This window comes from Erythrolamprus reginae, chromosome 11 (genome assembly GCF_031021105.1).
Source record: "Erythrolamprus reginae isolate rEryReg1 chromosome 11, rEryReg1.hap1, whole genome shotgun sequence".
Classification (NCBI taxonomy): Eukaryota; Metazoa; Chordata; class Lepidosauria; order Squamata; family Dipsadidae; genus Erythrolamprus; species Erythrolamprus reginae.
Genome location: NC_091960.1, coordinates 1622530 through 1642837, shown reverse-complemented (window position 1 = coordinate 1642837; position 20308 = coordinate 1622530). Strand labels below are relative to the sequence as shown.

At 44.7% G+C, this 20308-nt stretch overlaps 1 protein-coding gene across 1 annotated transcript; it reads left to right on the top strand.

Moving 5' to 3' along the window:
• The first annotated feature begins 4109 nt into the window (after window positions 1-4109).
• On the top strand, window positions 4110-19652 carry LOC139173837 (protein jagged-2-like). Its single transcript, XM_070763680.1, has 9 exons — window positions 4110-4220; window positions 6542-6844; window positions 7808-7871; window positions 13208-13462; window positions 14832-14892; window positions 15767-15897; window positions 16456-16575; window positions 17944-18078; window positions 18738-19652. The coding sequence occupies exons 1-9, from the start codon at window positions 4155-4157 to the stop codon at window positions 19088-19090; spliced, it is 1488 nt and encodes a 495-aa protein (XP_070619781.1). The 5' UTR covers window positions 4110-4154; the 3' UTR covers window positions 19091-19652.
• The last annotated feature ends 656 nt before the right edge of the window (window positions 19653-20308 follow it).

Sequence of the window (20308 nt, the reverse complement as noted above, 5' to 3'; positions counted from 1 at the left end):
CTGCTCCTTCTTGCCCTGGAATATCTCGTTACAGCTTCCTTTATTTTTTTACTTTTGTGGCTGAGAAGAGAAGCAAGTGAATAGATGACAAGCACTTTGGTGTTGTTGTATTATTATTATTATTATTATTTTTCTCCATGCCGACTCTGGAGGGTTTTTATATACATGCAGGATTTCTTTTGCCACTCGCCCTCCTCCCTACTGAGCTATTTTACTGTCTGTAATTAAAACCAGAGATGTTAAAATAAAATAACTATTGAAAGATTGGCCTGCTTGGTGGTGTCCCACTTGCTTGTTTTCTTCCAAAAAAGATTTAAATCCTTTTAAATGGTGCTCAACCTTGGCTGTTTAAAGATGGGTGGACTTCAGTTACCCGAATTCTGGCTGGGGAATTCTGGGAGTTGAAGTCCACCCATCTTCAAGCAGCCATGGGTGATAAATATTGATGTACACTTGGTTTGAGCCAGCTCCCTCATCCAGAGAGAACTTTGACGGGCTACAAGAATGGTGGAAGGTCTTAAGCATAAAACGTATCAGGAAAGACTTCATGAACTCAATCTGTAGAGTCTGGAGGACAGAAGGGAAAGGGGGGACATGATCGAAACATTTAAATATATTAAAGGGTTAAATAAGGTCCAGGAGGGAAGTGTTTTTAATAGGAAAGTGAACCTAAGAACAAGGGGGCAGAATCTGAAGTTAGTTGGGGGAAAGATCAAAAGCAACATGAGAAAATATTATTTTACTGAAAGGGTAGTAGATCCTTGGAACAAACTTCCAGCAGACGTGGTTGGTAAATCCACAGTAACTGAATTTAAACATGACTGGGCCAAACATAGATCCATCCTAAGATAAAATACAGAAAATAGCATAAGGGCAGACTAGATGGACCAGGAGGTCTTTTTCTGCCGCCGATCTTCTAGGTTTCTAAGTTGTGCATTGTATGCCATGGTTTGTCGCGTCACGTGTTATCTCGTTATACTTATTTATGGTTCAGCTTGTGCTTTAATTCATAGCAACATAGAAGATTGACGGCAGGAAAAGACCTCCTGGTCCATCTAGTCTGCCCTTATAGTATTTCCTGTATTTTTTATCTTAGGATGGATCTATGTTAATCCCAGGCATGTTTAAAGTCAGTTACTGTGGATTTACCAACCACGTCTGCTGGAAGTTTGTTCCAAGCATCTACTACTCTTTCAATCAAATAATATTTCCTAATCTATCCCCCAACTAATCTCAGATTTTGCCCCCTTGTTCTTGGGTTCACTTTCTTATTAAAAACACTCCCTTCCTGAACCTTATTTATGCGAATCCAGCCTTTGATCATTGATTATTTCTAAATTATGTCCAATAATGCAGTTTCTAGGTAGCACTCAAGATCAACTACAACTCCCAGAATTCCTAGTGGGGGGGGAAATGTCAAATCGAGGATCCCTGTTGATTGGTGGAAACTTCTGGGTGGAGCATCGAAGCTGCCAATGGGAGCAGAAAAAACTGATGAAAACACTGCCACCTTCTGGTCACAAAAACATTGCCACCTTAACCCCAAAATACTGTACATTGCTCAACACATTCTTACAGCAATAAGAATAGTAATGGCACAATATTGGAAACAGAACAAAATACCGAGCAATAGGACTATTATTAAAAAATATATTAGTGTGCAGAACTGGACAAATTTAACATACATTGAACAACAAAGAAGACACAATTCGATGAAGGCTGGAATATGTTCTATAGCTGGATGGAGAAAAAGGAAACGAGAAGTTTGTAGAGTAAAAATATTGATAGAGAGAGAGAATTAGGGAATGGGTAATAATAATGTTTGCATGTTGATTGTAATATATAACATGTAGATATTGAAATACTGATATTAATAAGGAAATATATTGAAAGTAAAAAACTAAAAGAAATACAGTTTAACCGTATGAAATACGACAACAGTAAAGTTTGATGTAAAAAGAAAAGATTTAGAAGTTGAATTTTCTTTTTATTTATTTCTCTTTATTTTGTTTTTCTCATTCCTTTTTTCTTTTTTGCTCTGTTTGTATGTTATGTCATGTGAGTATAAGTCTAATCAATGTTCTAAATGTATTTTTAATATTGATATCTAATAAAAAAAAAATATTTTTTTTTTAAAAAAGGAGAACGTGAAGAAAAACAGGCTCAGGTCGGAGTGACACCTAGGTTTAATTTTGGGATGAAAACAACACGGTTCTTCTTGCCCAGACAAAGTCCAAAATGTTTTCGCTCACATCTGGCCGCAGGCTGGTATCTTGTTTATTCCTGAGCCGCTGGGGTGGCACGAAGTGTATTTGTGTGTGGGTGCCATGAGCAAGCGCCAGGATCCTCCCTCCTCTTCGAAAAAGAGGGGGCAGGGAAGGGGGTCCAAGCCCCCAATGGGGTCAACCTCTCCTCCATTTGGTCCCCCCCCCTTTTCCTTCTGGGTGGTGGGTGCAGACAGGAATCCCTCTCTGATCTCCTCCTCCTAATTCCAGAAATCTCACTGGAGCATCATCTGCCTCCGAGATGCACCTCTGGTGGAACTGGTTTCCCAACCTGGATTTTTATTTTATTTTATTTTGCAGGGACATGCCAACCTTTTTTTCTCTACCCCCCCCCCACACCAATTTTCACTTGGGGAAAAAAAACCACCCTCCCACGCCATGGGGCACTTCTGCATTCGGAGCAGGGAAGTTTGAAGAAGAACCGATTCCTTCCCTGCCTGCTTTTCTTCCCAGAAATGGACTACTGGGATTTTCCCAGCCAGCTAAAGAGTTAATTCCAGCTCTGGAAGGGGGGGAGCCCTTCAAAAAGACCCCCTTCTTTTGTTTTGGCACAAGGGGGGGGGACACACACATTTTTTTCCCCAGGAGCAAACCCCCATCGAATCCCACCCACCTCTTTTGACCCCCCCATAACAAAAGGGCTTTACGTGGGCTGCAGAAAGTCGGGCAAGCTGAGTTGCCGGGGGGGGGTTAAATAAATAGAGAAGAGCCCCTCCTGGGGGGGAAGGGGGGAGGACATCCCCCCCCCCCGTTGGGATGAGCTCCTCTCTCTTTGTAAGATGACATAGAAACCTAGAAGATGGACGGCAGAAAAAGACCTCCTGGTCCATCTAGTCTGCCCTTATACTATTTCTACGTCTACGGAGAGGGGCGGCATACAAATCTAATAAATAATAATAATAATAATAATTTCCTGTATTTTATTTTAGGATGGATCTGTTTATCCCAGGCGTGTTTAGATTCAGTAGACAACTTACAACTCCATCATCTCCATAGTTCGTAAAATCATATACCAAAATGATCTTCCTGTTAGTGACTACTTCACCTTCAACCGCAAGAACACATGAGCACGAAATAGATTTAAATTCAATGTCAACCGCTCCAAACTAGACTGCAAAAAATACGACTTCGACAATAGAGTGATCAACGGCTGGAACGCTCTACCTGACCTTAGGTTTAAAACCTTTAACCTTAGACTGTCTACACTTGACCTCTCCCCCTTTCTAAGAGGTCTGTAAGGGGCGGGCATAAGCGCCCCACTGTGCCTACCCTCCCTGTCCTATTGTCTTCTATCATTGCTTTTTATCATTACTTATCTAATGTTTTATTTGTACAAATTACCAGCTGGCATTGACTGTCAATCAGGGCTGCTTCCTAAGTGGACAGTTTGAGTTCACAGGAGTTGGATTGACTTGGAGATCTATTGTGCTGCTTAATTTTTCCAGCAGTCTCTATAAATGAATAAATAAAAATAAACTAACACCTCTAACAGGTTCCCGGAGTGGGGCACCCCGAGGAGGTCAGCCGGGCCCCTGCCAAGGCTGGAAGGACGCAGCGCCCACCGCCCGCAGCCCCGCCGGCGGGGGACGATGGGAGTTGTCGTCCCACTGCTTCTCCTCCTCCCGGAGCCTGCCGAGCAGGGAGAGGCCGGCGGGCGGCCCCCGCACGTGCTCCCGGCCGGGGCTGGGCTGCCGGAGGGCGGGAGAGGAGAGGAGAGGCAGCGGCCCCGCCTCGCGCCGCCTGGCAGCCTTGGCAGAGCCGCAGCGCCCGTCCCGTCGAGCGGCCGCCGCCCCGCTGTATGCCCCGCGACCGGGCGGCCCCAGGAGGGCTGCGGCCCCGGCGAGGAGGAGGTCTCGCCCGGCCGCCGCCATGAGGTCGCCCCGCGCCCCGTCGATGATGCTCCCGCTGCTGGTCCTGCTCCAGGCGCGGCTCCAGGTGAGCGAATGCGTGTCCGCCCGTCGGTCCGGGGAAAGGACAGGACTCCCGACCCCATGGTCCGCAGGCAGGACTCCCGACCCCATGGTCCGCAGCCCGCCCGTGCAAAGCAGCGCTCCCCGAAGGCGCTGCACCTCTGCAGCCTGGAGATGAGCCACGCAGCTGGAGCGCCCCGAGGGCGACGCTTTGGAGACCCCGCAGTCTGGGCAGCCGGCGCCTCTTTTGTGCGCGAGTTGAGCTACTCCGGGTTTATTCCCCCTCCGCCAAAAAAGTTCAAGGAGTTGGAGGGGCGCACGGGGTCCCTCTTCCCAAGTCCTCGGGGAGCGCAACGAGCCCCTTCTTGGAAACCAGGGTGGCTTGGGGGGTCTCGGCTGAAAAAGGGGGTGCAGTTTGCCGGGTGCCGAGCTGTAGGCAATGATATTTCATTTTAATGTATTAATGTACAGTCAAAGTGACCATACTTCCTTCCTTCTTTCTTTCTTTCTTTCTTTCTTTCTTTCTTTCTTTCTTTCCTTCCTTCCTTCCTTCTTTCCTTTCCTTTCCTTTCCTTTCCTTCTCTCTCTCTCTCTTCTTTCTTTCTTTTTCTATCTACCTTAGAAACATAGAAACATAGAAGATGGAAGGCAGAAAAAGACCTCATGGTCCATCTAGTCCTTCCTCCCTCCCTCCCTCCATCCATCCATCCATCCATCCATCCATCCATCCACCTATCTTGTGAATGCAGTGGCTGAGTAGCTCAGGGTCTCCACGGAGGGCAGCCTGACAATTCTCCAAGCTTACTTGCTCTCGCTCCAGAAAGATTCTTTCTTTTATTATATTAATTAAGATCTTCGGAGAGGGGGGGCATACAAATCTAATAAATAAATAAATCTTGCTGCTCTTTCAGTACGAAGCCATTGCTGCTCCTCCAACACCCCCCCCCTCAAATCAACCCTAAAATTTCCAGGGGGCCCCTTGGGGAGCTCCTGATGTAACAACCTTGAGACAGAAACCCCGATGCAGGCATGCAAACTGGGAGTGGGTGGGATGCAGCCCCTCTTACCTTTGCAGTTGTGGGGAGGGGGGGTCTTCCCCCCCTTAGAGCCCCTAAACAGCCCCCCAGAGACCCAGATTCCTCCCCCCCAAAAAAGCAGGAGTTTTAGAGCTGTACTGAAACTCCCTGACCTCCCATCTTCCTCCCTGGGGGCAGAGGAAGGTGTGGCCCCCCTCCCTTAGTTTCTCAGCCCAAGCAAACACACGGCGGAGGGGGGGAACCTCTGGCAGCTGATGGGCCCCACCCCAGGAACAGCTGCCTTTCCAGCCCCCACCCTCAGGAGATCAGGATGCCCAGGAATCTCGTGTTCAAACTCCTCGAGAGTTTCAAAGGTTGGGTTCAAAGCAGGGGTGGGGGTGCAATCGAGGCCCCTTTAAGACTTGTGGACTTCAACTCCCAGAATTCCCCAGCCAGCAGGGTTTTCCCCCTTCCTTTTCTCATTAAGTCCCTTCTGTCTCTCATCCTCTCTCTCCTTCTCTTTCTCTTTCCTTTGTTTCTCCTTCTCCTCGTTCCCTTCTCCTCCGCTCCTTCCTTCCTCCATCCCTGTTTTCTTCTTTCTTTTCTTTTTTCTCTCTGTCTTTCTCCAAGACCACGGATAGGGGCAGCATACAAATCTAATAAATTATTATTATTATTATTATTATTATTATTATTATTATTATTATTCTGTTTTCCCTCCCTCCTTCCTTCCTGCCTGCCTGCCTGCCTGACTTCCCTCCCTCCCTCTCTCCCTCCCTCCTTTCCTTCCTTTCTCCCCTCCCTTGCTCCCTCCCTCCCTTCCTTCCTCTCTCCCTCCCTTCCCCTTTCCTTCCTCCCTTTCCTCCCTCTCTCCCTCCCACCCTCCTTTCCTTCCTCCTTTCCTTCCTTTCTCCCTTCCTTCCTTCCCTCCCTCCCTTTCCTCCCTCTCTCCCACCCTCCTATCCTTCCTCCTTTCCTTCCTTCTTCCCTCCCTCTCTCCCTCTCTCCTTTCTAATTCAATAAATAAATAATTTATAATTCAGTAAATTTAATAGACAAATTCAATAAATTGGAATTACATATAATAGATAAATTTAATAAATTTGAATATGTTATTATGCCAATAAATTCCATAAATAAATAAATTCCATAACTAAAACCCATTCCCAATCATGGTGATGAGCCGTGCCTCTTTCGTAAACAGAAGGGGGGGTGTTAACCCCACCGAAGCAGAATTTGACCGGGAGGATCGGTGGGCGCCTGGTGGATGGAGACTCTGCCCCGGTCCATCTTGACCAGCTCCGCGCCATCTCTGCTCTGCCCCTTCCAGGTCTCGGGGGCCACGGGCGTGGTCGAACTGCAGGTCTCCTTGGCCCAGAATGAGGAGGGGATCCTGGCGGATGGACGGTGCTGTCGCGGAGGGCGGGAGCCACCTTGCCCAGTGGCCGAGACCTGCCGCACTTTCTTCAGGGTCTGTCTCAAGGAATACCAGCTGCGGGCAGAGCCGGGGGGCCCTTGTGTGCTGGGGGCGGCCAGCACTCCTGTTTTGGGGGGCAACGTCTTCTCGCCTCCCCTCCAGAAGCCCTCGGACCAGGCCTGGACAATGGTCATCCCTTTCGACTTTGCCTGGCCGGTAAGAGGCTTATTTTTTATCCTCGTTGGGGGGTGGCAGAAGCGTTAAACGGAAAGTTCTCACAACTCTCCGTCTGGTCGCACTCAGGACTGCTGAGATTACGGGGAGTCCTCGATTTAAGACCACAACCTTCTGTCGCTAAACAAATCCATTGTGAATTCAGTTTTGCCCTATTTCTGGCCCTCGTTGTTAAGAGAATCCCTGGAAAGACAAGGGGGCACAATCTGAGGTGAGTTGGGGGAAAGAGCAGAAGCAACAAGGGAGAAAATATTATTTGACTGAAAGAGGAGTAGATGCTTGGAACAAACTTCCAGCAGACATGGTTGGGACTGAATGTAAACCTGCCTGGGATAAACATCGATCCATCCTAAGATAAAATACAGGAAATAATATAAGGGCAGACTAGATGGACCAGGAGGTCTTTTTCTGCCATCAATCTTCGATGTTTCTATACTCCTTGAAGAGAGCTGGTCATTTGCTCTAGCTGTACAATTTGGGACAAATGCCCTTTGAATGGTGTGGGAATAAGAATGGATTTCTAGAGGAAAAATTGCAGACTTCAGAAACTAGGAGCATCACTCAGAAACAACCTCCAAGTAGCCTCAACGACCCTCTAAAAAGGATGCCAACTACACTTGAAGATATTTGGACTTCAACTCTGGCTGGGGAATTCTGGGAGTTGAAGTCCAGATATCTTCAAGTGGCCAAGGTTGGGAAACACTGGACTAGAAGACTTCCAAATTATCCGCCTCTTTTAGGGAGGAAAAAGTGCGTCTTATACTCCGAAAAAATACGGTAATTATTTTTTTCTGCATCCAGTTCAAGTGAGTGGAGGTCCTCAGTCGGTTTGCATAGAACTGAAGACACAACTGGGAGAATTGGGGACGGGAGGAGGTGCCACAGAGGTTTCCAGATGTTCCGGCTGGGGAACGTGTTGACGAACTTCTGCCTTGTCCCTTCTAGCGCTCGTACTCGCTGGTCCTGGAGGCCTGGGATGCCGTTAACGCCAGTGATGTCACCAGCCCAGGTAAGGTGACTTTTTTCTCCTGTGATGGATACACATGGTGGGTACGAGTAGTGATAGGCATAGTTCCCTCTAAGCTGAGCAGTGAGCAATCGCTCACTTAAAAATCACCATCAACTCAGAATTTTCCAAACCTGCCCAGAAGCCGAGAGGGAAAGAGTGAGAGGGAAGGAGAGAGAGAGGAAGAGAGAGAAACAGATAGAAAAAAGAGAGGAAGGAAAAGAGAAAGAAAATCAAAAACTAGCTCAACTATTTAAGTGGCATTTTGATATTGATAGAGTTGCCCTATTATGAGCTCACTGTTATAGACACACAGGACAGTATTTTATTTTGAAATTCTCTGAGGCAAAACAGGGTGGGTTTTTTATTTGTTTGTTTGTTTCTTTGTTTGTTTGTTTATTTATTTATTTATTTATTTATTATTTCTGTGCCGCCCAGTCCTGAAGGGACTGCCGCTCAGACACTATACTTTTCCGCCCACCCCCGAAAAAAATTAGAGGGAACACTGGTGATAGGATGCCAAAATTTTTACTGCCACACTGTGGGTGTGGCTTATTGCATGGGTGTGGCTTGATGGTCATGTGACCAGGTGGGAGTGGCTTGACAATCATTTGACTGGTGGGTGGCTTAAAAGTCATGTGACTGGGTGGGAGTGGCTTACTGACCAAGATAAGTTTTCAAATAGGTGCTTGGACTTTTTTTTCAGTCATTATTTGAATAGCTACAAAAAGGACAAATGATATAGGCAGCATTATTTGTTGAAGAGTACGGTCACATTTTCAGGTTCTGTACTGAACCCAGAAGGTTCAGTTGGATAACAGATTAGGCAAGTAGCTCAATTTTCTTTCATTGCTATAAAAGTCCAGTTCTCTCAGTTCTATGTAATGATTAAAATGAGTCCTTGGAGAGGGGCGGCATACAAATCTAATAAATAAAATAAAATAAAGCGTTTATGGGGGGGAAAACATACTATTTAATTATTTCCCATTTTAAAAGCAATTAAGGGCCATGCTACGGTACTAGAGAAGGAAAGACAATAAAAAAACTATTAAGTATTCAATAAATAGTGCATAAACAGTAACATTTCAAGGTTTTGTACTGAACCCAGAAGGTTCAGTAGGATAACAGATTAGGCAAGTAGCTCAATTTTCTTTCATTGCTATAAAAATTCAGTTCTAGATAATGATTAAAACGATGAAAGCATTTACGGGTAAAAATATTTAATTATTTATTATTTTAAAAGCAATTAAGGATCATACGAAGGTACTAGAGAAGGAAGGACAATTCAAAAAGATATTGATAAAATTGAACAGGTCCAAAGACGGGCTACAAGAATGGTGGAAGGTCTTAAGCATAAAACGTATCAGGAAAGACTTCATGAACTCCATCTGTAGAGTCTGGAGGACAGAAGGAAAAGGGGGGACATGATCGAAACATTTAAATATGTTAAAGGGTTAAATAAGGTTCAGGAGGGAAGTGTTTTTAATAGGAAAGTGAACACAAGAACAAGGGGACACAATCTGAGGATAGTTGGGGGAAAGATCAAAAGCAACATGAGAAAATATTAATTGACTGAAAGAGTAGTAGATCCTTGGAACAAACTTCCAGCAGACGTGGTTGGTCAATCCACAGTAACTGAATTTAAACATGCCTGGGATAAACACAGATCCATCCTAAGATAAAATACAGGAAATAGTATAAGGGCAGACTAGATGGACCAGGAGGTCTTTTTCTGCCGTCAATCTTCTATGTTTCTATGTTTCTAATTAAAAAATCTATTAAATATTCAATAAATAGCGCAAAAACTTATTATCCCCACTATGTGTCCCCCCTGTTGGGGGCAGCAGCCCATTATTGGGTGCAAGGGGGCGGGACGTTCAGGCACACCTGGATTGTGCATTCCACTTCTGGAACCTGTATATGCCTCTCCTGGGTCCTGAGATCGAGGCGAAAGAGCAGAGCAGGTGGGCCCTTCAGCGGACTATTTTAATTTTTAAATTTATTTCATTGGGAAATGGCCCAACCGGTTGTTAGCTGCCTAGGAAAGATTGAAAGCAAATAATGTTGTAGCTCTGGGCTTCTGCTTCTCCTCTCAGGAACATTCCTGGTCACTGAGCCCTGAACTAGTCACCAGCCTCTGGCTTCTAAAAACTGGAACTTCCACGCCGAGTGGCACTCTACCTCCAAAAGTAGCAGTTTCCAGGAGTGAGCAGGAAGAGAGGCCTCCTTTATGGATTTCCAGGGGCAGTGAGTGGCAGCTGCAGGGGGATGGGGTGAGGGGGTTCGCCCTGGTTTCAGTGGCAGGCGGTGCGCCAGCCTTGTTGAGGACTAGTAACCTTTCCAGCTCTGCCACAGGGCACTGAAGAATGAACAAGATGCTTGGCATTATCTATCTACCGGTATCTATCTATCTATCTATCTATCTATCTATCTATCTATCTATCTATCTATCTATCTATTTATCATCTATCATTTATTTATCTATTTATCTCTCTCTCTCTCTCTCTCTCTCTCTATCTGTCTGTCTGTCTGTCTATCTACCTACCTACCTACCTACCTACCTATCTATCTATCTATCTATCTATCTATCTATCATCTATCATTTATTTATCTATTTATCTCTCTATCTCTCTATCTCTCTATCTATCTATTTATCTACCTACCTACCTACCTACCTATCTATCTATCTATCATCTATTATTTATTTATCTATTTATCTATCTACCTATCTACCTACCTACCTACCTACCTACCTATCTATCTATCTATTTATCATCTATTATTTATTTATCTATTTATCTATCTATCTATCTATCTATCTATCTATCTATCTATCTATCTATCTAAACCCACCCACCCACCCACCCACCCACCCACCCACCCACCCACCCACCCTCCCACCCTCCCACCCACCCACCCACCCACCCACCCACCCACCCACCCACCCACCCACCCACCCATCCATCCATCTATCTATCTATCTATCTATCTATCTATCTATCTATCTACCATCTATCATTTATTTATCTATTTATCTCTCTATCTATCTATCTATCTATCTATCTATTTATCATCTATCATTTATTTATCTATTTATCTATTTATCTCTCTCTCTCTCTCTCTACCTACCTACCTATCTATCTACCTATATATCTATCTATTATTTACCTATTTATCTTTCTCTCTATCTGTCTATCTATCTATCCATCCATCCACCCACCCACCCACCCACCTACCTACCTACCTACCTACCTACCTACCATCAATTTCACCTGCTGTTGTGCACAGTCAACTTTGTACAGAACAAAGTATTCAATGAGAATATTTCATTCCTTCAGATCTACGATGCGTTCTTTGAGTGTTCCCTTTATTTATTCATCTATTTTTGAGCAGTGTATATACAAAAAAAATCTAAATTACTTAAAACAAATTATACAAAATTACTAAAAGTATTAGAAAACCCCATATACTGTCATACACTGTACATTGTACATTGTACAGTCATACAATGTAGAGTTTATTGTAGTAGAACCTATTGTGATATAAAAATGCAGGTGAAATTGAAAAGGGGAAAAAGTGAAGGGGTGAAGGATAAGAAAAAAGAGAATAAAACAATGCAGTGATATATTTTTTTACTCTATTCGATGCAGCAAAACACAAAGCACAAACCCAACCTTTTTGCGTTACTTTTCTATCATTTATCAATTATTATTTATTTTATTTATTATTTATTAATTAGATTTGGATGCCACCCTTCTCCGAGGACTCGGGGCGGCTCACAGCATCAACTTCTGTAATAACCAAGCTCATCCCGTCCTCCGAAGCCTAAAATCAAAATGTTAATTTTGTTTTCTGTTTCGAGCGTGAAGTCCAGAAGCGGTTGCCAAAGAAAGCTAGAGAGGCCCTTCTCTTTAATTAAACAATTGAGTCCTGCTCTTGCAGCCAATGCCATCCATTCTGCCATGGTGGGAATGGATTTATTTATTATTATTATTTATTTATTTATTACTTAGATTTGTATGCCGCCACTCTCCGAAGACTCAGGGCGGCTCACAACACGTGGAAACAAATCATAAATAATCTGACAATTTAAAATTAAAGATTTAAAAAAGACCCCATATACTAACAGACATACACACAAGCATACCATACATAAATTAGACATGGCTCTTTCCGGGGTTTTTTGGGAAGGCATAAAACCCTTGCAGCTGTCAACGTAGATGATAACCAAGTGGATGTTATTGTTGAGTTGAGTACAGTATATTTAATTAGATTTCCATGCCGCTCTGAGTCGGTTGAGAAGGGCGGCATAGAAATCTAATTAAACAAATACATAAAATAAGTAAATGATGAACTTTTTGAATCGGATGGAATACGTCCGTCTTGTATCCATGAGGCTGTTTTCTTTCACATATTTCATGGCTCAGCCACACAATAATCGGGGCTAGAAGGGAGGGGGATTGTGGAGAGGGAGAGGAGGGGGAGAAGGAGAAGAAGGAGAAAGGGAAGGACTGACTGTAGGGTCCTTGGGGGTCTCTGAGATTTCTTGCAGACATTTGAGGTGGTGTGATTTTTTTCTCCCTTTTTCCTTTTTAATTGAGTCGTTCTTTGTCAAGTGGGCCAGGTGAAATTGAAACCTAATTTGAAAAGAAACCATCACAAAAACAACACAGATGATAGAAAAAACTGTCCTCTTTCTAATGAAATAAAAAGGAAGATGATTGAAGGTGAGAAAACAGAGAACAATAGAAAAAAAAACTTCTATTTCCTATAAAAATAAAATAAGAGCTCTCTCTTTTCTCACCTTCAATCATCTTTGTTTTGATTTCATTCGAAATAACACATTTTTTTCCTATCACGTGTGTTGTTTTTGTGATGGTTTCTTTTCAAATAAGGCTGGAAAAATCAGTCAAGTGGACACCTGGTCCACTTGACAAAGAATGACCCAATTGTCTCTTTTGAATGGCGTGTAAATGTTGTTCCCCTCTGTGTGCCTGTTGATGGCTGATTCGTCGGAATGCCGCCCTTCTAGAAATCCCCTGGTCTTCTTGGATTTAATTGGTCCAGGATGCTCACAGTTTCCCAGTTGAAACTATGACGACGTTTGTCCGTGCGTCGTGCAATTCAGGTGTTTTCATCCTGTCTCCTGACTGCTGGTTGGGTGTTTATGGATGTGCTCTGCAAATCTTCTCTCTCATAGGGATTATTGTAGTCCTCACACTGTGTGCTGCAGACACCTCCTGCCTTTTTTCTCCGGGGGTTGGCTGGGTCTTTCGGGTGGGGTGGGTGATTGAGGACAGGACCCTCCACCTTCATCCCCCCCTCCTCTTCCTTCGCAGGATCAGGGCAGCTGATCGAGCGGGTGACCCGTTCGGGCATGGTGAACCCAGGCGAAGACTGGCAGCATTTAGGGCATCACGGGCGCAGCGCCCGGCTGGAGGGCCGCCTGCGAGTGCGCTGCCACCAGCACTACTACGGGCCCTCCTGCAACCTGCTCTGCCGGCCCCGCAACGACTTCTTTGGGCACCACAGCTGCGACGCGGCCGGGAACAAGGTCTGTCTCGACGGCTGGACGGGAAACAAGTGCCAGCGGGGTATGTCCGGGGATGGCGGGATGGCGCGGGGCAGGGCAGGGGGAGAAAAAAGGGCAGACTGTCCCATTGCTGTGGTTGTCCTGCTCCAATATTTCCCCCTTCCCCAGAAGGTGTCTTGGGGGGGTGTCAAAAAGGCCAAGAAGGACACACACACAAAAAATTGTGGACGTTTTTCAGGGGTGAGTGGAACAAACAAACAGATCAAAATGATGGGTGTAGTTGCACCCCCAAACTCCACCTGTATTTCTGTGTGTCACCTGCACATCAAAAGGGGGTTTGTTTGTTTGTTTATTTGACTTCTATGCCACCCAATCCCAATGGGACTCAGAGCGACTTACAACAATATAAAATACAAATTACAATAATAAAAGAAGTCAAATATAAATATTAAAACAATAAAGGCTGGATCATTATTATCATCATTATTATCATTATCATCATTATTATCATTATTATCATTGTTATCATTGTTATCATTGTTATCATTGTTATCATTGATATCATTGATATTGTTATTATCGTTATCATCGTTATCATCATTATCATTATTATCATTATTATTTTTGCTATTATCAATACAACACAGCAAATGAGATCCCTATGCTGGACTTCATATCTCATCACCAGTCGGACGCTTCCCAAGCACCTAGGACTGCGTGATATAGCGGCAAATTATGTGTGCTGATCCCAGTAAAGCGGCCTTTTGCAATTGACAGGTGGAGATTTTGTCAATTCCAATGGTTTTCAAATGTCCGCTGAGATCCTTTGGCCCTGCGCCCACCATGCCAAGGACCACTGGGACCACTTTCACTGGCTTATGCCAGAGTCATTATTATTGTTGTTATTGTTATTGTTGTTGTTGTGGATTATTATAAAATACAAATTACAATAATAAAAGGAGTCAAACATATATATTAAACCAATAAAGGTCAGATTATTGTCACAACAATATAAAATACAAATTTTACAATAATGAAAGGAGTCAAATACAAATATTAATCCAATAATGGTTGGAGGAAAGGTTGGCCTTTCGTCACGTGTTCCCAGCTGCCATATTGACTTTTTTCGACCCCTGTCTGGGGGATGTCCCGATGCCCATTGCCCTGTTGTGGGGTCTCCAGGTTGGGTAGCCCCCCTCTCTGCGTCCTTTCAGCTCGTCCCTCGAACACCAAAACAAGGAGATTCCTCACTGGTGCAAATACGGCAGCCAAATCCCCACCCCTTCGCTCCCTTTGAGGCAGGCCAGGCCCCTAGCCACCGTACCCCGAATGATCATTCCGGTGCGCCCACAAAGAAGGGGGCAGCACTCAAGACCCCCAGTCCGGAGCCTCGGCTGATGTTGCCACCTTCTCCTTGTGCTCTCTTGCAGCTGTTTGTCTCCAGGGCTGCCACACAACGCACGGATTTTGCATGGAACCTGGGGAGTGCAGGTGAGAAGCAAGAAAGAGAGAAAGAGAGAGATAGAGAAGGAAGAAAGGAAGGAAAGAGAGAAAAAAAGAGAGAAAGAGAGATAAAGAGAGAGAGGAAGGAAGGAAGGAAAGAAAGAGAGAGAGAAAGAGATGAAGGAAGGAAAAAAAGAGAAATAGAGAGAAAGAAAGATAGATAAAGGAAGGAAGGAAGGAAGGAAAGAGAGAGAAAAAAAGAGAGAAAGAGAGAGAAAGAGATAGAGGAAGGAAGGAAGGAAAGAAAGAAAGAAAGAAAGAAAGAAAGAAAGAGAAAGACAGAGAAAGAGATAGAGGAAGGAAGGAAAGAAAGAAAGAGAAATAGAGAGAAAGAAAGATAGATAAAGGAAGGAAGGAAGGAAAGAGAGAGAAAAAAAGAGAGAAAGAGAGAGAAAGAGATAAAGGAAGGAAGGAAGGAAGGAAAGAAAGAGAGAGAGAAAGAGAGAGAGGAAGGAAGGAAAGAAAGAGAAATAGAGAGAAAGAAAGATAGATAAAGGAAGGAAGGAAGGAAAGAGAGAGAAAAAAAGAGAGAAAGAAAGAAAGAGATAGAGGAAGGAAGGAAGGAAGGAAAGAAAGAGAAAGACAGAAAGAGATAGAGGAAGGAAGGAAGGAAAGAAAGAGAAAGAGAGAGAAAGAGAAAGATAGATAAAGGAAGGAAGGAAGGAAAGAGAGAGAAAAAGATAGATAGATAGATAGATAAAGGAAGGAAGGAAAAAGGGAGAAAAAGAAAGAGAAAGAAAGAGATAGAGGGTGTAGGCGCCAGGGTGGCTCTGGTAATAAATTGGCGCTTTGAGGAGCACTTTGACTCGGACTTTGATTTAGCTCGGATGCTACCTCGGACCTTGACATTTTCTCTTCTCAGTTGCCACTACGGCTGGACGGGCCCACACTGTGACCGGTGCCTTCTCTTCCCCGGTTGTGTCCACGGGAGCTGCAAGTTGCCCTGGAAGTGCGACTGCGAGACCAACTGGGGGGGCCTTCTCTGCAACAAGGGTGAGACCCCCCCCCTCCCCCCTGCTCAGTGGGACACCCCCCAAGAGGCAGAAACCCTCGGCCATTCCTTCCCTAGTCAGTCCTCCACTCACAAAGGTTCATTTCGCGACCGTTCAGAGTTACGACAGCGATGGTCAAAATTCAGACGCTTGCCCTATTTATAACGGATCACGGCGTCCCTGGATCACGTGATCCCTTTTGACGACCCTGCAAAGTCCGCGGGAGAGCCAGACTCACTTATACAACTGCAGTGATTGGGGGGGAAATTAGAAGTAACGTGATAAAATATTATTTTACTGAAAGAGTCGTAGATGCTTGGAACAAACTTCCAGCAGACGTGGTTGGTAAATCCACAGTAACTGAATTTAAACATGCCTGGGATAAACATATATCCATTGTAAGATAAAATATAGGAAATAGTATAAGGGCAGACTAGATTATTATTATTATTATTTATTAGATTTGTATGCCATCCCTCTCCGAAGACTCGGGACGGCTGGACCAAGAGGTCTTTTTCTGCCGTCAATCTTCTAGGTTTCTATGTTTCTTCTTGCTCAGATCTGAATTATTGTGGATCTCACCGTCCGTGTCGGAATGGGGGCACCTGTGCCAACAAGGAACCGGACGAATACGAATGCCTCTGCCCGGAAGGATTTGGTGGGCGCAACTGCGAGGACGGTGAGCAGAGACGACCAGCCGGGGATGACCAAAAACACCCGTTTTCTTTCTTCCTCTTTCAGTGCAAATTGGGTGCTCTGGGGTGGGGCTCCATTTTCGCGACTTCACTGCGTTCCCCCCCTGTCCGGGCATCAGCTCACCCCTGGGCCAAAAGGGCCTCTAAGAGTGCTAAATTCAATTTTCTTTTTTTCCCTTTTTTTAAAAATTATTTTTTATTGATTATAAAAAAGAAAACAAACAAACAAACATAACACCTAGGACATAACAAAACATTAAAATGAGCATTTCCAAAATGTGAACGATAGGTGGTACACATCACAGAAGTAAAAACTTAATGCTGTGACTATAAAAAGTGATTTTTTATGAATAGATCAAGTTAATTTATCACTAAGCAGGGATAACATATTTAAGTTCAGGTTAACATAACTTACATTTTCATTCTTATTTTGCTTATATTTGGATCTTATATAGTCAAATTTAAACTCCATAGAATTGTAATGATACCATCCGGAGATCTTTATTATTGATTTGTCAACTATATTGTTGACCGCTAAGTTTTTGTTTATTTTATTTTATTTATTTTTATTTATTTATTTTGTCCAATACACAATGAGGGTTTCAGTGGGTATATATCTATACACACATAGTACAGAGGAGATACTCATAGTAAAATATATCTAAGAAAGAATAGAAAAGAAGGTATAGTAATAGAACATATCAATGAAATAATAGAAGAAGAGATATAGGAATAGAGGAAAGGTATAGGAGATATAGGAGAGCAATAGGACAGGGGACGGAAGACACTCTAGTGCACTTGTACTCGCCCCTTACTGACCTCTTAGGAATCTGGATAGGTCAACCGTAGATAATCTAAGGGTAAAGTGTTGGGGGTTTGGGGATGACACTATGGAGTCTGGTAATGAGTTCCACGCTTTGACAACTCGGTTACTGAAGTCATATTTTTTACAGTCAAGTTTGGAGCAGTTGATATTAAGTTTAAATCTGTTGTGTGCTCTTGTGTTGTTGTGGTTGAAGCTGAAGTAGTCGCCAACAGGCAGGACGTTGCAGCATATGATCTTGTGGGCAATACTTAGATCTTGTTTAAGGCATCTTAGTTCTAAACTTTCTAGGCCCAGGATTGAAAGTCTAGTTTAATTTAAAGTTGCGGATTTAAAGATTTAGTTCAGATTATTTCCAGCCGTTTTAGTTTATAATGTTCTTAATGGTTTTTGGATAGCCATCTATCGATAGGTTTGCATCAGCCCAGCCCTGGTCCAAAGGGACCTCTAAGAATGTTAAATTCAGTTTTCATATATCCTTGTTACACAACTGGCTCCTTGACCACCTCTGGCTGCTCTCTTTCCCCAGCCGCCCTCCCTCTACCTGCTTCCAAACCGCCCTGCCCTTCGGACCTTTGCGCCAATGGTGGGAGCTGCCATTTGACCCCGTCCGGACCGCGGTGTGCCTGTCCGCCCGGGTGGCGTGGAAAGGAGTGCCAGGATGGTAGGTGGCCCCCAGTACGTGGTAGGGTAGCTTTCCGGGCATGGAGGAGAAAGATGGCCGTTTTGTTTTATGTATGGTTTGTTTGGGGTGCATGACAGTTTTTATACTAGGGGTTTTAAACACTTCGCGGGGGGTTTCAATGTTGCAGCTTTGACAGGTCTGGGCATTAACGCCAATCTTTTCAGACATGGATAGGCAAAGTTGGCTCTTCTATGACATGTGGACTTCAACTCCCAGAATTCCTGAGCTAGAGTGATTGGCTCAGGAATTCTGGGAACTGAAGTCCAGTAGTCATAGAAGAGCCAACTTTGCCTACCCCTGTTTTAAGACATTCTCTCTCAGTTCCTGGAAGGACGATGGGTGGACTTCAATTCCCCGAAATCCCCAGCAAGCAGAGGGTCCCTCCAAGGTCCCTTCCAACTCTGTGATTCTGTAAGGGTCTCCTGCCTAAAGAGGGGATTGGACTAGATGACCCCCAAGGTCCATTCCAACTCTGTGATTCTATATGGGTCTCCTGCCTAAACAGGGGATTGGACTAAATAATAATAATAATTAATAATAATTTATTAGATTTGTATGCCGCCCCTCTCCAAAGAGGACCTTTAAGGTCTCTTCCAACTCTGTCGTTCTGTTGTTTCTCAATTATGATTGTCTTATAGGAGAGACCAACGTCGCCTTCTTGTCTGCCATCCTTCTACCGTTTCTCCTCCTCGCCGGAGGAATTCCCGTTGTGGTGGTGCTCCTCCTGTTTTGCCGTCAACGCCGCTTCCCACCGAGAGTCCCCGGTCGAACGGAGCCTCTTGCCAATAACAGCCTGAGGCCGGACGCGGTCCATCTCATCCGCAACCTCACCCACGGGGAGGCCGAGCGAGGGTCAGCGGTGGCTGTCGGCATGGACAAGATCGTGGTACTGCCCGCTGGGCTGCCTCCTTCTCCAGGGCTTCCCAAAGTGGACATCTCCAACCAGGAGCGAGCCAAGCTCAACCAGTTGAACGTCAGCCCACCCCTCTGACGAGAAGGGGATGGCGGAGGAGTGATGGATGCTGTTGTCCCCGGTCCCTGTCTTCTCTGTCCGAGAATGGACAGGACCCGCCTGCAGGCTTCCTAGGTCCCCAGGCAGATGTTCCACTGGTCTAGCTGCAGTGAGGGAGGGTCCTTGGGGGTCTCCCCAACCAGCTTTTTGGATGACCGGACGCACCCAAAGAAGCTACGTTTGCAAGAGCAAATAACTTGTCTCGTCTTTGGAAATAATTTGAACACATCTGGACGTCGATGGGCTACAACATCTGCCAAGCAATATCCCCCCTCCCCAAAATTTGTACAACAAGGCAGGGGTCCACTCCCATAACCCTGGACTGCCCTCACTTCAGAGCCGGTGGCTTTCTACTCCCATGCCAGGTGGCTGTGACTTGGAGCGGCTGGGAAGCATGGGGTGTTGTAGTCCAGTCCAGCGAGAGGGAACCTAGGGGAAGGGTGTTGGGGGGGGAGATAGCCCCCTTTATTTTGCAGAAAGAAACCTCTGGGGAAGACGGAATGTAACTCGCATTGTAATATACTGTAATATTCTGGTTCTATCTTTGCTGGTTGTGTTTTGATTTGAATGTTTGGATTTTGGGAGCAGCGAAGGATTGTTGGGGGGGGGGATATTTTACGGCCGCCATTTTGCACAACCACTGCTTCGGCACCCCAATTTTGTCCTGGGTAACGGATTAATGCATTTTTAAAAAAATGTCCATAATATACGGAGACACAACGTCTCTCAAACGTGGCCATTTAAAGATGCGCGGACTTCAACTCCCAGAATTCCCCAGGCAGCAAGCCTAAATCCTAACGTGGTTTGTTTTGGCAATCAGAGGCGTGGGTAGTCCTCGGGTTACAATGGTTTCATTTAGTGCCCATTCAAAACGATGAAGGCGCGGGAAAAAGTGACTTACGGCCATTTTATGGGACTATCGACCGTATTTTTCGGAGTATAAGATGCACTTTTTCCTCCCGGAAAGAGGGTGATAATTTGGGTGGGTCTTATTCTCTGAAAGTAGGGTTGTTGTTTTGTCCACCCAGCCCTAACAAGCCACTAACGATCTTCCCAGCTCTTACCTTGCAGGCTCTTTCATAGTTACTCTCTGCAAAGAATATTTTCCAAGCTCTAAATATTTGCAGGTTTTTTTTTTCATTGCTCTGAATAAGTTTATTTTCAGCCCTAACTAGGTGCTAACAATGTTCTCAGCTC

Excerpts from the sequence above, each read along its gene's own strand:
- LOC139173837 (XM_070763680.1), top strand. The coding sequence starts at position 4,155 with ATGAGGTCGCCCCGCGCCCCGTCGATGATGCTCCCGCTGCTGGTCCTG. Across the intron at positions 14,893-15,766 it reads ATGGAACCTGGGGAGTGCAG|TTGCCACTACGGCTGGACGG; the intron begins GTGAGAAGCAAG and ends TTCTCTTCTCAG. Across the intron at positions 18,079-18,737 it reads TGGAAAGGAGTGCCAGGATG|GAGAGACCAACGTCGCCTTC; the intron begins GTAGGTGGCCCC and ends ATTGTCTTATAG.